Genomic DNA, 19,996 nt, shown 5'->3' on the forward strand with positions numbered 1-19,996 from the left:
GGGCCGGTGAGGCGGTAGCGAGCCGGCGTTTCGCCATGTGCCGTCCCCTGCCTGCAGGTATCGTCGGGGGGAGGCGCGGGGGCCGCGGGCGGCGGCGGGGGTGCGGGGCTGAGCCCCCGCCCGGGGTGCAGGGGGGGTTAAGGGTGAGGTGAAGGATGGAGCTGCTGTTCTTCAGTAGGGCTGGAAACCTTCCGGAGGGGGCTGCCCGCTGGGGACAGGCTTTGGGTAGCCCGGTCAGCCTGCCACATCGCCCCGGGAAGGGAAAAAGGGACAGGAGCCGGCTGGCGAGTGGCCGGGGTTGCCCGTGTAATACCCAGGGGGAAATACTGACCTCTCTTTAAGGGGCAGCATAATTTCTTAGAGAAAGCCTTAAAACTTAACTTGACCAAACCCCTGGAAATATATAGGCATGCAGTCTCATACGGAAAACTAGGAGGTACTTTAAGACTCGTAGAAGGCCTTAAGGAAGACTTCTATACCTCCGTGTCATGTTATCTTAAAGGCACTTTGGTTTATTATGAACTCTGTTAAGTTATATAATTATTTTTTTTCTCCATGTGAGACTCTTCCTCTATTTCACGTGCGGTAACATTGAAAAAAAGCTGATATTAAAGTACACGGTCACTTTTCATGCTGCCACATTTGAAATAGCATGAACCCACTATTGCAATAAAATCTTTTTGGTTGGAGGAAGATCACTAGAAGTCATAATTTCAAAAATACCAAATGTTGGGAGAGCTACCTGTAGCGTATCAGCAAATTATGACAATTACTCTTGTTAAGAGTTGCCTGATTTTGGTTTTTTTCCCCCCTCCTCATACCCTGAGAATTGTGTGTGTGTATGTGAGGTGGGGATGTGGTGTTTTTTTTAAGTATCCTTTTTGTAAAGCAGCATTATAAATAGATGTTGTTCTAGTATATTTCGTTGTATGTGTCAGCAGTAATTGACAGATAGTAATTCCTGATGTGAATTTTATGGATAATGCACAGTAAAGAAGAAAATACAATTTATCTTGTGTGGTATTGAAAAGGTAGCAACGCCCTGCCCTTAAAAACATAAAATCAGCAAGCTCTTTAAAAAGAGGACAGTTGAAAGTATGTAGAACTGAATGTGGTGTTATGATTAACTGCCATGGTATTAATCATTATTAATCTGTTCTCTTAATAGAATTATCTTCACAGAAGAAATTTGATGAAATTAAGAAGGCAAATCAGGCTGCAGCAAAAAAGCTAGTTGAAGACCAATTTAGTTCCTCATCTGAAGATGATGATGAAGATGCTGAAATAAAACAAGGAAAGATTTTGGCCAAAACATTTACCATTTACACCAGTCAAACTGGTAATTTTTTTTCATTTATTGACTTTTATTTCAGTATGAAAGCATAAGCAATACTGTATTATTTGCTGTGTATTAGATTTTTTCAATAATTTGAGAGAAAGCACTTTATTCTGATGTCTTGTATAAAAAATATTTGTTCCTAGCAATGCATGCTGGCAGGACTTCTTGCCTTTTTATTGCAGAATCAATGGCATAGTTTTGAAACTGTCTTAAGTACTTCTAATAATGTGGTTTTATAGTAATATATGACTGGCCTCCGTTCAGAGAAAAAAAACAACAACCTTTTAACAGCAGTCTCAACATGTACAGAAGAACAGATCAAACATTACTGATTGCTTTAAAAATCTTTATATATTAAAGATGGAGATGCAAGTGAGCTGGAACGTACAAGACAGTACATGAATGAAGCTTTTCAGTCGGGGGCCATGACATGTCTGATCTGCATTGCTTCAGTTAAAAGGAACCAGGCAGTAAGTATTTTACAGTAGTCTCATTTTACTTAATGTCTCCTGTTTAGCTTTAGTTTTGGGAAGCTAGTTACTGTACTTTTAGAAACTTATGTCATTGACTTTGTCCTCTGTAAGTTAATGCGGAAATTATCCTTGTTTTCACAGTTTAATAACTTTCATGAGTTATTAAAAATATAAAGTGTGTTGATATGTGGAAAGTACCAAAGTCATAAAACTGCATTTCTGTTATTTAAATTGCTTTTCAGCAGCAGGCTGATATTCTAAGCAAAGTACTGTCATTTCACTTGAGGACTGACAGGAAAGGACACTGGAAGCAAAATCATAAAGGTTTAGTGATGGAGACAGGATATGGGCAAAACCAGCACTCTCTTAGACATGTTTGCTTTTAATTCTGTTCCGTTTTATGCCTCTCTTGCTCTTTGAACAGAAGACACTGTGTTGAAAGCCACGCTTCTAATCAAATCTTTTTTTCTTACAAGCATTGTATATAAATCCTGAAGTTTGAAAGAGGGGGGAAAAAAACCCATTTTTAGTCCTTTTATTACCAAGATGTCTGGAGACCTAGAGCAGGGGATGGAGAGAGGTGGAGGGAGAGCTGGGCTTGTTTAGTCTAGCAGAGAAGCAGCTAAGGGATGATATGGTTGCAGCCTCTGTCTGCTTGGAGTTGTGAAGATGGCTAAAACCAAAGGCATCTTCGTGGTGTAATAAGGGGCAGTGGCACAAACTGGGGCTTGGGAGGTGCAGATTGGCCATTAGAAAGGTAGTACGACACCTGGACCAGGTTGCCCAGGATGGTTGTGGAGTCCCCATCCTTCAGGATTTTCCACCTTTGCCAGGCAAAGCTATGACTGATCAGTTGGCAGTAGTCCTGCTCTAGGCACCGAGTTGTGCTATGTGACCTCCCACAGTGTGTTTACATCAACATTTCTATGATTATATGAGTATTTTGGGCTCCATAAGCCTTGGCAAAAACTTCCCACGGCAGCAGGAAAAAACATTGTAAGTATGAATCTGTAACTGTGAAACAGCCTGTATTAATCTACCAATAGGTATAATCTATCTTTGAAAACCTATTTTTTTTAAAGGAAAAACAGCATGCTTGTATTTCTTTAGATATTATTGATGTTCGTCAATGGAAACAGAAAGAAACCTAATAAAAAGCAATTGGCATTTAAATCTGCTCTGTAGGTCTGGAGCTGTTGTGGATGCTTTTGTATATTTCACCTGGTGTGTATCCAAAAGTGGGCCAAGGACAGCCTTTTCCTTGTGTCTTCTCCTCTGACGGATGATGATTTTGGGAAGAAAGATTATCCCTGGCCATGGTGAGCTCTTCATGGTACATTTACAAACATACTTTTTATTGTGAAAAACATGAATTATCTTCAAGTTTTCATTAACATGATTCAGGAATATTTCACAGTGGTGTCAAAAACCTACTGCATCAAATTTGTTTTAACCTCTGAGAAGGTAACACCTATCATGTGCTTCAGCTTCTAATCTTTATTTCTGAATGGCTTTACGTGCATGTCACTTTTAAAATTGGCACGGTCAAATTATTAAATTTTAAAAAGCAGTTCTAAAACAGCAAGATTTAGGGATTTATTTAGTTATTTATTTTTAGTCTCTGTATAACTCGAGCATTAAAGCCAGTCTTGCAGTTTTACATGAGTTTGTGTAAAGGAGGAGTTGATACTGTGGCTGCATGAATAATGAAGCTTGCTTTTTCAGTAGATTTTTGTTTAGAAGTTCTGTCAAGGTGCATGTTTGTCCTATGGTTATTTGTCCACCTACTTTTATGTGGAAACTTGTATCTTTTAGATGCAATCCTCTGTCAAATTTGGTTGAAAGTGCCTAGTGGATTCAAAAGCTCTATTAATGTGGGATCTCAGAGAGCAGGTTTGCTTAGGAAATAGGGTGTAAAATTGTTGGCTCGCAGCATCTCAAGTTGATAATGCTTATTCTGCTACAAACTAGTTTTCTGTTTAAGCATCATGTAAATGTATTTTGTGTAAGTACGTAAAACTGTGTAGTTGCTATGGAGAAATGGTTTATAGGCTGTAATTATATAGGGAAAATTGATGTTTCTGATAAAAATAAATACATAGATCTGTCAAAGCCTCTATTATTCTTTGAGGAGGAGCTCCGTATTTGCTGTCTTTTCCCAGTGTAGCCAGAAATGGGAGCTGCTCCATTTCTCCTTCCTTGTGTTGGCTCCCTTGTCCATGGCTTTCACCTGAAAGCCTTTAGGGCCTGTGGGCTAACAAATTCCAGAGCTTTGATGCCTGTCTTCCTTTAGTAGTAATGTATTTTTAAATATCTGTCACTATAAAGGATAACAAATAAAGGTGTGCATCTTGTAATATCTAAGATGCTGAACTGGTACGACCTAACATCTTTCTGATAATATTTTAATTATTATGCATAGTTTTAATAGCATCGTTAAATCTTGCTTTGCATAGCTTAGAAATTGCTACTGGTAAAAACCTGGGTTTTAATCTCTCTTTTTTATTGGTTCTTTTTGCTTGTTTAAGTAAGTTAACTCTTTGTTGCATGCACTCCTTTGGTATTGCTTGACATAAAAATTATTCTGCATGCTTGCTACACTCTTTTTTTTTTTTTAATTATTCTTAGAGAAAAGACTGCAGTGATAGGACAATTCCTTAGACATATTCTAATGAATGTATTGTAAAATCTGACATATAGCAAGAACTTTGTTGTAGATTATGAATTTAATTAGATTGTTATTGGTTACAGTAGTTGTAAAAATGTTAATTGGTAGCCTGGTAACAATCTTGGGAAACCGAAATGATAAAAAGTGCTTTTCTTTTTAAAAAATTCTTTAAAAATTGCTTTGTTTTTCACTCCCTTTTTCTCTTGTTGTAGTCCAAAATGTAGGTTTGAATACAAACGGTCTGAAACTCCCAGTAGGTATTACTGTTACTGTGGAAAAGTGGAGAATCCAACACTGGACCCATGGCTGGTACCTCACTCCTGTGGCCAGATCTGTGAGAGGGAATTCAAACCACCTTGTGGCCATAAATGTTTGCTGCTTTGTCATCCAGGTACATCTCTCGGTTGCATGACCTGTGTTTATGTAGCAGTTTTACTTCAAGTCTGCTATTCTCAGAATAAACCAGACGTAGTCAGGGTTGCGTTTGCTGAATTAACGAGGCGTTGTTTTTCCTGTACTTAGGACCCTGTCCACCTTGCCCAAAGATGGTGACAACGACCTGCCACTGCAGGAAAGCCAAAGCAGTGCCCCGAAGGTGCAGTGCCAAGGAGTGGTCCTGTCGCCTGCCCTGTGGACGGACGCTGCTGTGTGGACAGCACGCTTGTGAGAACCCCTGCCACGCAGGTAGACCTGCCGCCTTAAACTTCAGAGGGGGAGTTAATTGTCAAGATAAGTCTTTCTTTAGCAATTCCTACACTCAATGTCCCTTTGTGATTGCGTACAGGAGACTGCCAGCCTTGCCCTCGAGTCAGTAAGCAGCGGTGCATCTGTGGCAGGCAGACAGCAGAAAGGCTTTGCGCGAGTCCTCAGTGGCAGTGTGATCAGGTATGTTGAGGCTGCCCTTTTTAGCTCACTTCTCATCTTTATAAAGCTTGATTAATCAGAGTGTTCAGGATTGGAATAGCGCATTCAGTAGGAAAATAATTTTATTTTGTAGGTTTTGAAAGTGCAATCAAAAACGTAAGCAACAGTGTTTGAGAACGGATCTACTTGGTGTCACAAGTCATTTCTGACACTAGTTAAAATGTCACCGTTCTGGAATTGTGCTAGGGTTAAGCTAGCAGTGAGTTTGCCCTTGTGTGTTCTGCTTTCTTGCACTTGAGGTTGAAACTTCAGCTGCTATCTTCAAAAATAAGCATGAAACCACAACTTAGTAGATAAGAGTTTCATGCTTGTTTACTTCTAGTGACTGTAACAGAATGAAAGCTTTGTGATTCATTCTTTGAAGTAGATTTGCAGCTCATTCTTAGGACCGAGGCTATGGAGTGACCGACTGGAAAAAAAAAAAAAAAAATTAAAAAATTAAGGAGGTTGCACCAGGAGGTACTTTGTTCATTACAATCCCAGTAGTAAAGGCACTCAGCCTCTGTAAAGTGTCAGTTAAAATGCGATTTATTCCAGCTACTGCTGTAGAGAAAGGGAGTATAATATAAATAGTAGTATGGCCCTTTAGATGCTGAGAAGCCCAAGCTGTGCAGCACTGAATGGGCCTCTGATCCATGTGCAGCATGCAGTGCAGACCCTGTCTGTAAGAAAGGGTTACCCCGGTTTGATTGCTGAAGCTATTGTAGGATTTTGTTACAGGAAAGCAACTCTGTTCATCCTTTCTACTGTCAAACAGAAAGGATGTTCTCATGGGAACTCCTTGCTGTCCTCTTAGATAAAGGCAAGGACATGCAGGTGGCATAATCACTGGGACCAAGTGGGAGCTGCCTCCAATCTCCTCTGTTACAGTATGTTTACCCTGTGGCTCAGGGGTACGTGCAGCACAACACAGGCCTGAAGGCCAGACTGTACGTGCAGAACATCACAGCCCTGGGACTACTCAGGCTGTTATTAGAACCACGAACTCTTCAGTATACAGTGGTCTTCCAGTCAGGATCACTGCAGGGGTGATCAGTTTTATTTGGGAAACTCAATGAATATAAGATTTGTTAATAAAATTCAGAAAAATTTAAATTCCACACGGATGTCTCTACCCCTAGTTTTTCCCCTTGAGTTGCTTTGTCTTGGCACGTGGCTCCATTACGTTGCATTTACTTGGTTTATCTGAGTTTTTTCCAGGTGTGTGGGAAACCTTTGCCTTGTGGTAATCACACGTGTGAAAAAGTCTGTCATGCTGGTCCCTGTGGAGACTGTCCTCGTTCTGGGAAAAGGTCCTGTCCGTGTGAAAAATCAAGTAAGCTGTGCTTATTTTTTTCTTTTTTCTTTTTCTTTTTCTTTTTTCTTTTTCTTTTTCTTTTTTCTTTTTCTTTTTCTTTTTCTTTTTCTTTTTCTTTTTCTTTTTCTTTTTCTTTTTCTTTTTCTTTTTCTTTTTCTTTTTCTTTTTCTTTTTCTTTTTCTTTTTCTTTTTCTTTTTCTTTTTCTTTTTCTTTTTCTTTTTCTTTTTCTTTTTCTTTTTCTTTTTCTTTTTCTTTTTCTTTTTCTTTTTCTTTTTCTTTTTCTTTTTCTTTTTCTTTTTCTTTTTCTTTTTCTTTTTCTTTTTCTTTTTCTTTTTCTTTTTCTTTTTCTTTTTCTTTTTCTTTTTCTTTTTCTTTTTCTTTTTCTTTTTCTTTTTCTTTTTCTTTTTCTTTTTCTTTTTCTTTTTCTTTTTCTTTTTCTTTTTCTTTTTCTTTTTCTTTTTCTTTTTCTTTTTCTTTTTCTTTTTTTCTAAAGAAAAAAGTCATCCAGTCTTTGACAGTGAGTAGTTTAGGTCAGTTCTGCAGGGCAGGGTCCATAAAAAGTTCTTACAAACAGTGAACTGTGACAGTTTGTATGTATGTTTTTCCTTAATTCTTTCAAAGCTTTATTTAGTTCCAGGGGTTTAATTGGCAAGATGAATAATGGAGTATTTCTAGAGAAGCTTTTAAAAAAAATGAAGGAGAATTGGCATTTGAAGTCATAGTATACAGTGCATTTTTTTTCTAAATATTTTGGCTTTTTGTAATTTTTTTCTAAATGTTTGCTTATACCTCTGTCTCATCATGCAGAGTTTACATTGCCTTGCACAGAAGATGTGCCCACTTGTGGCGATAGTTGTGACAAAGTTCTGGAATGTGGCATCCATAAATGTTCCCAGCGCTGTCATCGAGGTCCCTGTGAAATATGCAGACAGGTTAGTCTTACTGAAGCAGCTTCACATTTTGTTAGGGTTTTTTAAACACTATATGCCAGGAACGGTGTGAGTCTCCTAAGGAAAATATCACAAAATATCACAAAAACTATCATTTCCTGTTTGTTAAAAACATCATTTTCCCCATTTCCCATCCCCTGCCCCAACACCATTCTGAATTAGCAGTTGAGCATTATGTGTCTGAATTGAGGCACGGGTGAGGGTTTTACTGGTTTGGGTTGCTTTTGTTTGGTTTATTTTTAATTAATTATGCGGGAAAATACACTTATTTTTTTTCCCCCCAGTGCTTCTAGCTTCCTTCCTGCTTTGTCTTACTGTGCTGTTTCTTTAGTGAAATGGAAGATGCTGTAACATAACATTATTTCCTTGTTAGTAATAAACTAATATTTTGCTCTGCTCTAAGTGTCTGTGGAGCTCCTGTGGCCTGGCCTATAAAGCTGTTGCTCTCTCTGCTCTCGGTTGTCTCTTCCTGAACCAGCTTTGGCTACAAAGTCTATGGTGGAAGTACTTAGCACATGATAGCTGGGGTGAAGGTCAGATAAACCTGCTCCTTAAATTGCCTGTATACACAATGGATGAATCTCAATTACTGTGCAGGAGAGGTACTTCTCTGTATGAATTTGTTTTGCATTTATGCTTGACATCTTGCACTATACACTTGAGTGGTTCCCTTGAAGTGACTTCCCTCTTGGTGAGACCAAGGCTTTGGTGAGGTGCCATCTGGAGCACAGCATTTGCAATAGAATCATCGAATCGTAGAATGGTCTAGGTTGGGACTTTAAAGATCATCTAGTTCTTTCCCCCTTGCTAATACCAAAAGAAGGTCCCCAAGTTGTTATTGCACAGATAAGTAATCTGCTCAGAGCGTGTGATATACTTCCTCTTGTGATACAACACTGTAATGTTACTCGTCCATGAACATTTCTTTACAGCTACTAGTAGAAGGTATTATTTTCCACTTTTTTCTTTTTTTTTAAATTAAAAATACCCTGTTTTTTTCCCTGTCTTGCTGCCCAGGAAGTTGAAAAACAGTGCCGCTGTGGAAAGCACACTAAGCGCATGCCGTGTCATAAGCCATATCTGTGTGAAACAAAGTGCACTAAAACTCGGGATTGCCAAAAGCACCAGTGTAGGAGAAAGGTAAGTGTCCCAGAGATCATCTTTCTCTAATGAATTGTTTAGATATATTAATTATTATATATTAATAAAAAAAGTTATATTTTCTATTCTATATAAATCAATCTGATGTTCCACCTCATGTTGTTGTATAGAAAGAAGACTTCTCTTCAGCATCATTCAGACTAGTTTGCCATGTGCCTGAATTCTCTGAACAGCACGTCACTCAGGAAAAACTCAATGGCCTTACAAACTGGGAAGGGGGTTTTAACAACTTTTCAGCTCCAGAAAGCAGTTTTGCTTTCAGATACTTCAGTAGTTATTGATGCTTTATGCGTTCTGGAGTATTTAAATCAATTTATTTCCTTGCTTTGTAAGAAGAGCTGGAGATCTCTCATAATTTTGTAAGGGACATACTTTTATTTTTGACAACACAGCATTTCACCCCACCTTCTAAAATGCATCACTGCAAACAGCAGTGGTGTGACAACCGGGAGTCTGAGTTTTGGTTCCCTGCTTGTTTGAAGTCAAAGGAATAGCTGATAGCTCAGACCTATCTTTTCAGTTTCGTGATTCATCAAGGCCTGGAAGTTGCCTGCTGTGTGTGAATTAAGACATCACAAAAGTTGGACTTCTTACCACAAAAAACCATGAGAAATACAGTTTCATTCTTAGGTATTTTTGAGTATTGAATATATATTATTACAGTGAATTTACTTTATATGGAAAGATGGTAAAACAAGTAAAAGCAATCTTGACATCTTATGCTAAAAAATCCAGGTTTCTCTTCCTAATTGCCATCCTTTCTTACACAGTTTGGAAGGAGGGTACCTTTCAAGTTAATAGAAAAAATGAGGTTCTCTCCTGACCTGGCATCCACCATTCAGGTGGTGGTGTGATGCGTTGTGATTCTTCCATGTTACTACTTTATGTAAGAATAGAAAGTAGATCCTAAAGCTACCTGACCTTTACTGCAAGGGTAAAAGGTGTATTGTTTGTTTTTGTTTTGTTTGTTTGTTTGTTTTTTTGAAGAAAGTGCAAAAGAATGGGGACAACTGTTGGATATCCTGCATATAATCTTCTGAAATTATTTTGAATTAAAATATTATTAAAGAATTTGAACTTTTAAAATGTTCTTATGCTTTTTGGAAGCCCTCTGCCTTTTTAGTGTGTTGAAATGATGCTTTTATATTGGTCGTCGTCTTGTTATTTTATAATTTGAGTTTTTAAAAATAACTTTATAGATGGCTTCCCTTCTATATCTGGCACGAATTTGAGGAAATTTGGCGAAATAGTGTGAAAATTGTTTTTAAGAAATACTGAAAAATGAGATAGTAGAAGAATGCAGATTATACCAGAAATGTCTACGTTTTCAGTTATATAGAATATTTGTTTCTTTAATAGTGCTGTCCTGGAAACTGCCCACCTTGTGATCAAGTCTGTGGGCGGACTCTGGGCTGCAGAAATCACAAATGCCCTTCAGGCTGCCACAGAGGTAAGAACAGGTGAAGGATCCCTGTAGTGACGGAATGCTGTTTATTCCAGTAAACAATATTCATGCTTGCTTGACTCTGTGTGGTGCTTCATGAATTCTCTCCCTTGTTGCATGTGGGCTTTTTGTGTGGGCAGTGTATTTGAAAGCTTTTTAGTGCTGGTTAGAGCTTAAGGACTTGCATAAGAACAACCTGAATTTTTACCTGGTAATTTTGCTCCGCATTGCTTCTCTGAAATTGCTGTCCCCTTTTCAGCCACTTAATTCCATAGCTTAACTTTTTTTCCCAAATAATTCTGTTCACTGAATATGCATAACGAAGTCCAACTATGTTTTGAAATGACAGTGTTCATTCAGTCTGGATGGTTTTTAAAAATCCTAGAATACAATATGTGATACGAGTGGGCTTAAAATATTAAAAAAAAAAAAGTTGATGGAATTGAATGTATTTTGATATCTTACTGGTAAAAGAGAAAATAAGAACTTGTTACTGACTATATAAGGATACAAAAAAGTTTACTTCTCTATCCAGTGACCTTGGTTTAAAAGATGCTGAAAATGGCCAGAATTGCCCAGCAGCTTTTATCCTGGCCAACTGCTTTGACATTTGCTTGGTAGGGGATTAAATTGGAATGACTGAAGAAGTGGCAGCCCTCTCAGCAATTTTCCCCCCAGAAGCTGCTGCCCTGCTGAAACAATGACTGGGTACCCTGTGTAATTTCCCTCAGTATTTTGGACTTCAAATTGCAACAGCTCAGGAAATAATTCACAACTTGTTGGGCCAATCTTGCTTTTGAGGCAGTGATTCTTAAGAGGTAAATGTGGTAGTTGTCCCAGTTAACCTGCTATTAAATCTGTCAACTAGTGGTTTGTTTTTTTCCTCTGTTAACTATCTCCCTTTTCTTTCCCTTCCTTTCTTCTCCCTATCCCTCCAAAATCCTGGTAAAACATGATTTTAATTTTTTTTTAAATTCTGTCGGAAGAAAACTCGTAACATTGTTTTTGTACATTAGTTTGATAACTAAATCATAGAATAAAATTCTGGTTGGAAAACTAAGGAGGTAATGCTGCATTATAGGATAAACTTTTACCTTGAATAGCTATTTATATTTGATGGTGCTTGCATCTTACAGCCTGGCTAAAAGTGACAAGGATATCTAATAACTAATAACAGTATAAAAAAGTAATCCGTGCCTATATGAAAACAAAAGCAAACTTTGAGAAGGTGAATACCAATTATACACACTTTAAAGTGTATTAATTTATTGAAACAGTACTATTGTCAATATGTAAGTGCTAACTCTTGCCATAAGTTGCATCTGATGAAGTGAATAACTATGGTATCAGATGGTAAATTCAGAAAATAACTTGTGTGCTTTAACAAATTACAACCTATGGGGAGTGAGGAACTGTGGAGACGCGCTGCTGAGCGAGAGCTCGGCAGGTTCTTGCAGTGATGGGAAGGAAGCCTTGGGAACATTGGCTTGGGAAGCCTTGTCAGAATGTTTGAAAATATTCCTAATAAAGGGAATAATTTTGATTTAAAAATATTTATTTTCATGCGTTTCTCCTTATGCACCAATATTTTAATAGGTGATGAAAGTTTTAATTAATTACTGTATCTTCAGGGATTGTTTCTAACTTTATACCAGTTAACAACTGCAGGATAATCAAGATTATTATTGCTGTTCTTTAAGAATGGTGAAATTCTCTTCCCCAAGAAGGATTTGAAACTAAGCAGAAATAAAAATTACCAGCCATCTGTTATTTAGATCAAACAGAATAGGACAGTTATACCATTTGCATATCCAGAGTTATGTTAGTTAGCGTTTTTTGTAATCAGTAGCTTATTGAGATTATCATGTTGTTAATATATTTATTTTTAGGTAGTTGTAATCCATGTCCAGAGACTGTAGATGTGAAATGCAATTGTGGAAGAACTGTCATTAAAGTGCCCTGTGGCAGAGAGCGCACCATCAAACCTCCCAAGTGCAAGCAGCTGTGCAGGTCAGTATAGAAACTGCGTGTTTCTACTTCTTCAGTGGAGTTTAAGGTATCATTAAAGTAGTAAAATAAAAAATTTAAAAGGCAAATGTTATTCCTTTAATACAATTGCAGATATTACTGCTCAGTTTTCTGTATTCTTGACTCCGCAGATGGAGATTAGTAATAATTGTTCTTACCAGACACCTCTTTGCTGTGGTGTCATGAGCAGCTTCCTGCTGTCAAGGGGGAGGTTCTGTACCACCGAGCACTTCCAATTCTGTAGGCACACTCCCTTCTTCAAGTTGTGTCTGCCACATTTTGAAGTACCTCCGTGGGGCTGTTTATCTAGAAAACTTGACTAGCAGAAGGAAAAAAGAGAGGTTTTTTTGCTGGGCTGTAGCAAGAGAATTACTTGGCTCAGAGTAGAATTAGGAGTGAAACAGCTGTTTGAATATGCAAACCCAACTTTGATTTTAATTCTATTTAGAATTCCTGAGTAATTTTACTGTTAAAATTAATCACTGCTGAAGGTGAGAAGTAAACTCATTTTTAAAATAATAACTTGTTTGTCTCAGTTCTTTGCACTTTTGAGTAGAATTGTCCAGTGACTGGAACTTTGTATTTCTTGCTGTCATGTTGATTCATTCTTGGATTTTACTTCAGTCGACCGCCTACCTGTCACCACCCTACCCAGGAGAAACACTATTGTCACTTTGGTCGGTGTCCCCCCTGTCGTCAGTCCTGCCAGAAAGCTTTAGGCTGTGGTCATTTTTGTCCCGTTCCCTGCCACGATGAAGCACTTGTGAAGCAAACTGGCGTAGTAAGTAAATAGTGAAAAATAGCAGGTTCCTTTGTGTTCTGAAGAATGAGCAACAGTTGTTTGACCTTAATCTTGTGTTGGAGGCTTTTGGAGTTCAGGGTAAATAAACCATTGAGCACAGAGCTATGCATGTTGTTTAACTGAGAAACTAAGTGGTTCTAGCACCTTTATTGCAATCTAACTTTGCAATATATATAACAAACTGGGCAGTTTTCAACAGCTATAATTACTTAAAGTATAAGATTTTTGTTAGAGTTGTATCACAAATGTTTAATTTCAAATATAAGCAATTACTTTTAACATAAGAGTAAAAAATAATCTTTAACTGATATTTACTAAACCATCAAAATCTGTAGGAGTTAGAAGTGAGAATTTGTTTGGCATCTTTGCACATGACACACGCATGCACTGCGTGATGATACTTTCACTTGTTTAGTAATTGAAATATTTTTGTATTTTTACCTCTATTAAATGCTTAGAGCTGTTTTCCTGGGTTTTTGTTTGGCTGTGGGCCTCGTTTTTAGCAGTTGGGCCACAGGTCTTCATTTTCCTATCCCTAACCATGCTAAGGCTGAAATTGCAACTTTTTGTGTGTAGGGTGTGTTGAGATTTCCATTCGTATAAACTTAGTTACTGGAAAGTGGATTTTTTAGAACTGGGATCTCTTTAGATGACATGTCTGTTTATGGTCAAGCAGATAGTACCATTTGTGTTTTGTATTCAACTAGTGTCGTCTTGTGCTTTCAGCATCAGTCTGCAGGTCCTTGGGAACAGCCATCTGAGCCAGCTTTCATTCGAACGGCCTTACCGTGCCCTCCCTGTCAGGTTCCCATACCAGTGTAAGTATTAAAAAAGAAAACAAATAAAAGAAAGTTTCGGTACGGAAAAAGACTTTTTCTTTTTGTGCTGTTGCAGAGATGGACATGGGAATAACCTTGAAAACCCCAAAGTACATAATTGATTCTACAACCTCTCTGGACAACTTCTTCCAGTGCTTGGTTATGCTGATTTTTATTTTTATTTTTTTCAGAAGGGCATCCCTGCCCTCAGTTGTATTGACTGCAGTGTCCTTTAGTGTAGTCTGCAAAATGGATGCATTTTGTCTCTTCCAAGTTACTGGGGGAAGGAAAAAAAAACAACCCAACTAAAACAAGAAAGATCTCAGGCAGAAGAATGCCACCTATAACTGGTGTCTAAGTAGCATACAAAAAAACTAGCCACTACCCTTGAGCACAGAGGTCCTGCCAGTTTTTTCTACGTCTGGTAGTTCATCTGACACCGATACATGTCAACTTGAATGCAGGGTTCCTGTGGGTAACCTCTCATCTGCAGGTTTAGTAGTTAAATGGCAGAAGACCATCAGGCTGGTTAAGCAGTTTCCCCTTGCAGTGGAACAGCAGTGTGCTACAATGGAATGCAGAGGTCCTAGAAGCCAAATTAACTGGTTATAGGAAGATTATAGTGGGTATAAGATAATTAATTGAGCTGTGTAGAGTGAAGAACAGTTTTGTGCTATGTCTGCGTCTTGTACTGGGTGAAAGATCGATTGCTCTTGTTAATATCCTGCTGTCCTAAAGACTGATACACAGCTATTGGTAGTTGCTTTATGTTAGAGAAACTACCGGGGATATCTTGTTTTTTTAAATGCTTTTGTAGAAATTTTTAGGAACTGATTTACAGGTATTTTAGCTTGAATATTAGTAGTGTTTTCATCACTCTCCCTTACAAGGTTTCAATAGAGAAATCAAAATAATACTTGGGAAGGAGATGACAGATAAGAAATCAGAGATAAAAAGAAAAAGATACTTTTCAAAATAAATTGAGCAAAAGATTGATTTAATTTTTAGGAGATCAGAGATTGAGTCACCATGTAGTACCTTCACAGTTCTGATCAGTGTGCAGTTTTTCTTTCCTAGGGATGGTAGACCACTCTAAAAGGGATAGAATTGTAAACATAAGAGTAGACTAGTAGTTCTCTGAAATAACTGAAAAATATGAAGTGGTGTAGTAGTAGAGCCAAAGGAGAAGATATTGGGAAGCAACTCAGATAATTTTCTAAAATAAAAATGATTAATTTCATATAAAAATATAATTAATCTGCACATGAAACACTGATTTTAGGATTACTATCATAAAATACGGCAATCCAAGCAACTGTTGAAAAAGAGAAGATCCACATAGCTAAATTATTTTCTTTTAGTTTGCACTTTTAAAAAATAGATTGCATTGTTTTTGCATGTTTTATGCTGTTTTAAGTCTTTCTTAAATAAATGCATGTTTTCTAAATCTCTGATTTTTCTCTCTTAACAGGGAGTGTCTTGGGCAGCATGAGGTGAGTGATGGAAAATGCCTTTTTAAGTGGAATATGAAGTATATCTCACTTAGTCTGCAAGAAAGAGTATTAAGGAGAAATATTATATGGCTTGTTTATATTTTAAAACCAATGAAGTACCTTATCACAAGGGCTTATGTATCAGAAGGTATTTTAGTTCCTTTTTGAAGAATATATAACTGCTTGACTTTTTAGAATTCTTGGATAGAAATTTACACTCATGTTGTATGAAGCTGTTTGGGTATTCCTGCAGTTGTTCAAATAGTGTTTAATTTTTTGGGGGCGGGTGTCTTTTTTCACTATATACTTCTGGGGCTTTTTTTCCTCATTGTATTGTTATTCTGTCCCTGTCACACAGTTCTCCTAGACACTGTTGTGTTTATTTTAAAAGGATAAGGAACACGGTGTCATACAGGAAATTTCTCATGTGACTTTCATCTGAGCATGCATGGATGAAATCAGACAATGTAGTACAAACTTCTTTAGTGTTACTTATTAGCTTGTCTTTTTGGTGTGCCAGCTCCTACAGTTTTGGATGAAGTAATTCTCTATTTTTGCTTACATGAGAAGAAAATCTAATTGACGCGTGAAGCGATCATCATTATTGACAGTCACTTCTAAAAGTCACTGATTGCTAAAATAATCCTTAAAAAAACCCTGTTGCAATTACAGCTTGCTCTACTAGTAAATCTGACATAAATTCACAATCAAAGTGCAGGTAACAATAATATAATAAAACTAGTTGCATTTTAAGTCAGTTAAAAATTACAGAAAACAGTAAACACTTTAAAAGAGGTAGGTATCTTTAAATATATTTGTTTTTCTTTGGCATTATTTAGTAATCTTTTTGGTATGTTTTGTAATGGAGGATTGATTATGTGGTGGCAACACCTACAAATGTTGTTAACAAAGTTTATATCTCAGCAGTCTGTTTGTGCAGCACATTTATTAATTCAAGCAAACTGTGAATACAGCTTCTACTGAGCTGCTTTGCAGCTTGTCGGTTGCTAAAAGAAAAATGTGCTGTGAAAATGAATGAAAAGAACAACCGTGCCTGCTTGTTTGTTGTTGAAACAGCTGGGGTTTGGTTTCGCTTTCCACAGTAAAACTTGCAAGTGTATCATCAGCCAAGGTTTTATGGAGTCATTGAGGTGTTTTGGGGATAGCTCATATGGAATCTCACCCTAACTTCTTCATGGATTTATGTATAAACAAAATATCAGCTGTGGTTTATAACTTGCTTTAGACAATGTTACTGGTTTTGGTATTGTTTGGATGTACGTGGTCATGAAGTTTATATCCCTCCTCATGGCTCTTCATATTAGTGAAAATGGTCCCAAATATTACATATTACTACATACACTCACTACAATTACTACAGAAATTCATGGGGAGTGTAGTGGTAGGATGAGGGGTGATTGTTTTAAACTGAAAGAGGCGAGATTTAGATTAGATATCAGGAAGAAATTCTTCACTGTGAGGGTGGTGAGACACTGGAACAGGTTGCCCAGAGAAGCTGTGGCTGCCCCATCCCTGGAGGTGTTCAAGGCCAGGCTGGATGGGGCTTTGAGCAACCTGGTCTGGTGGGAGGTGTCCCTGCCCAGGGCAGGGGGGCTGGAACTCGATGATCTTTCAGGTCACTTCCAACCCAAACCATTCTATGATTCTATATTTATAACTACTTATTTCAGAATAATAATAAAAATTAAAAAAAAAGAAAGATAATCCCTTCTCTGTTGCCTACTAATCTTGGCAGAACCAGTCAATGGCTTTGGGTCATGTTTCCTGTATGAGTTAGCATAGGAAATAAGGGAAAATCCCAGGGAGTCTATACCTAACTTTTATTGTTGAGATTTATTGATGCTCTAGACTAAATCTTCCTTCTCTCAGCCAGCAGAGTGCAGTGCTTCCTTCCAGCTGAAGTTTAGTAGTTTCTGGAGTGGAATGAAGTGTCCTAATCTTTGGATTTTTATATCAGTCAAGGAAAAGCATGATTTGTTAATGTGTGTGAGAGAACGGGGTGTTTACAGTGTATTTTCTGTGCATTATACATTTTTTTATGTTGTTCTGAGATCTCTAAGAAAACCAAATAAGTAATGTCTGTTCAATGTTTTACAGCTATTCTTAACAAGTAATCTCACCTCAAACTAATTTATTTTTGTGAACAAGATAAAACACTTGTATATATTTATGAACACTTTCTGTAGAATCTTCCTGCCCCTGAGGGATTTTCACTGATGAATGTGAACTTTTTACAGATGATGAAAGTAGCACTTACCTCAAACCAAATTTTTTTTCTGTGAAGAGGGGCTAATTGCTGTACAATGTTACTACCTAGGTTGGTTTGATTTAGTTCAAGCTCTTACATGTCTTTGGGTATTTAGAACAAGCCATTTATCACTTGAAACAGCACACTTAAAACTACTTTTCAGATTATATAATTCTATAAAATCCATGTTCAGTGGAGGTATCATTCTACAGAATGTTTAATCTAAAATAAGATTTTTTTTTTTACTTACGTTCTGCTGCCTTTTAAATAATTTTACTGTGTAAATTTTGGATGTTTTAAAATATATTTAGAAAAAATAATAACTCTTCATTCTTCAATTTCTAGGTGCTTAAAAGTAGCTCTCAACTTTGTTTCAGGTTATAGGTGAGAAAAATCACGTAACATTAACAGTTGCTGCTACCTGAAAATGAAAACTTGATATTTTACTTTTTCTTTGAATTGCTGTAAGCACTGGCATTTCATAGCAGTACTATACATGTGCTCTTTTAAAATCAAATTATGAGAGCTAATGTTTATATTCAAAATCTTTTTCTATGGGAGAACATTATTTAAAGACCATACAAGGTAAAGGAGGACAAATAAGGAAATCTTAACTGGATATGGATAATTTATCTGCTCTATTTAATTCTCTTGTAGTTGCTTCATTTCATTAAATGTTCTCAAGGAAGGGAAACGTTTTGTTTTTGTTGCTGTAATGAGTACTTCAAATATCCTGTAGTATCAGTCTTGCTGTTCCCAGGCAGATAGAACTCTTTCTTCTTCTTGGGTTTGGTTTGGGTTTGGGTGGTGGTTTTTTTTGGTAGGAATTTGATGCTAGGTTTTTTTGTGCACTTGGGAAATGGCTGGGAAGCTTCTGAAAGTTGTCTTGTCCTTTTTTCCTTGCCTTCCTTTCCTTATCCTGTGGAAGACCCGTGGTCTGAAGATGATGCCTCCTTATTTTCTTTCTTTTTTCCAATCAGCTTTCATAAAATACTTCTGGTTCTCATCTGTGTTCCTTGTTCTTCAGCTCATCAGCCTCCTGGAGTTTGTGGCTTCTTTGATACTCGTCTTTGTAGGAAGAGCAGGGACCTCCATTTAGCCATTTCAAAATGCATCCCAACTATAGAAAGTAAAACTTCTCTGCTTGGATTTATTACTAACATCTGCAACAGCTTGACTTGTCAAGAAATGGAAACAGAATTGAAAATATATTGTAGGTTTAAATTAATTAAAATTCTTTTGGTTTTGGCTACGATGTCAATTGATTCCAGAAGGTTCCCTTATCTTTCATTGGAGTCAAGACTTGGGAAAGTCAGTGAGTGGGGCGAGCTGAAGCTGTGCTGGATGCAATCAGGGGGCTGGGATGTTCTCTGCAATTGGCCAGCTGAGAGCTGCTACTGGTGTCTGCTGCCTTTGGGCTTCCCTCCATGGCTTCATTCAGCACTGCAGCTCAGCTGGTGTGCTTTCCCCTCTACTGGGCACTGGTGAGGCCCCACCTCGAGTGCTGTGTCCAGTTTTGGGCCCCTCACTACAAGAAAGACATTGAGAAGCTGCAGAGAGTCCAGACAAGGGCAACGGTAAGGGGTCTGGAGCACAGGTCTTATGAGGAGCGGCTGAGGGAGCTGGGGTTGATCATCCTGGAGAAAAGGAAGGGGGTGCAGTGCAAAGCTGTTCAGTCAACTGAAGCCATAACACAAAATCTCACCCTTAGTCCAGTCAAAGTGAGTTATGTCGCGTTATCCTATTGTGTAATAGCATCACAAATAGTTCCTGTTTTTCTCTGCGAAATGATCATTATATTAAGAAAAAAAAATCAATTTTTTTGACAGTGTCACAGAAACGATTTTTTTTTCATTTGAACATTATATAATGGTTGGAAAATGGGAACAACGAGTCTCCTCTAATACTCGTGAAATGGAGGAACTTGTACTATATTCAACTTTAGGAAAATAACCTAGTTAACCAAGTTAGGAGTTTACACTCCATTTCAGTACCAATGAAGATTAAAGGCTTCTAAGTAGATGCTCTGAAAAGTACTACAGAGCTCTGTTAACTGGGGTGTTAACCTCAAATTAGGAGGTACAAATATAAGACATTAAAATTTTAGTCTTCTCATAAAGCCATTTCTTCTTCCCCTCCGCACTCCTAGCAGTTATATTTGGTATAGTCAGGATTTGGTCTTTAGAATTTCTGGCTTGCAGGTTGTTTTCGTTTGTAGAATTAAAAAATGCTTGGGGTTTATGATGACCATAACACAATTAGCCCTGTGAAAGGAAACTGTAACAGTCTTCTGCAATAACTATAAAGCAGATTAGGAACATTTAATGGA

General features: G+C 37.5%; 1 protein-coding gene across 1 annotated transcript in view; it reads left to right on the forward strand.

The window, feature by feature from the left end:
- The first annotated feature begins 35 nt into the window (after window positions 1–35).
- The window catches only part of NFXL1 (nuclear transcription factor, X-box binding-like 1), a 42,887-nt gene continuing 22,926 nt past the window's right edge, over window positions 36–19,996 (forward strand). Inside the window, exons 1-15 of the mRNA XM_014954285.1 lie at window positions 36–57; window positions 1,169–1,339; window positions 1,700–1,809; window positions 2,998–3,131; window positions 4,693–4,871; window positions 5,003–5,164; window positions 5,265–5,365; window positions 6,605–6,719; window positions 7,510–7,634; window positions 8,670–8,792; window positions 10,173–10,263; window positions 12,147–12,267; window positions 12,910–13,066; window positions 13,814–13,905; window positions 15,377–15,398. Coding sequence (XP_014809771.1) covers window positions 36–57; window positions 1,169–1,339; window positions 1,700–1,809; window positions 2,998–3,131; window positions 4,693–4,871; window positions 5,003–5,164; window positions 5,265–5,365; window positions 6,605–6,719; window positions 7,510–7,634; window positions 8,670–8,792; window positions 10,173–10,263; window positions 12,147–12,267; window positions 12,910–13,066; window positions 13,814–13,905; window positions 15,377–15,398 — 1,725 coding nt within the window. The remainder of the gene's footprint in view (window positions 58–1,168; window positions 1,340–1,699; window positions 1,810–2,997; window positions 3,132–4,692; window positions 4,872–5,002; window positions 5,165–5,264; window positions 5,366–6,604; window positions 6,720–7,509; window positions 7,635–8,669; window positions 8,793–10,172; window positions 10,264–12,146; window positions 12,268–12,909; window positions 13,067–13,813; window positions 13,906–15,376; window positions 15,399–19,996) is intronic.

Source organism: Calidris pugnax, unplaced genomic scaffold (genome assembly GCF_001431845.1).
Source record: "Calidris pugnax isolate Ruff unplaced genomic scaffold, ASM143184v1 scaffold67, whole genome shotgun sequence".
Taxonomy (NCBI): Eukaryota; Metazoa; Chordata; class Aves; order Charadriiformes; family Scolopacidae; genus Calidris; species Calidris pugnax.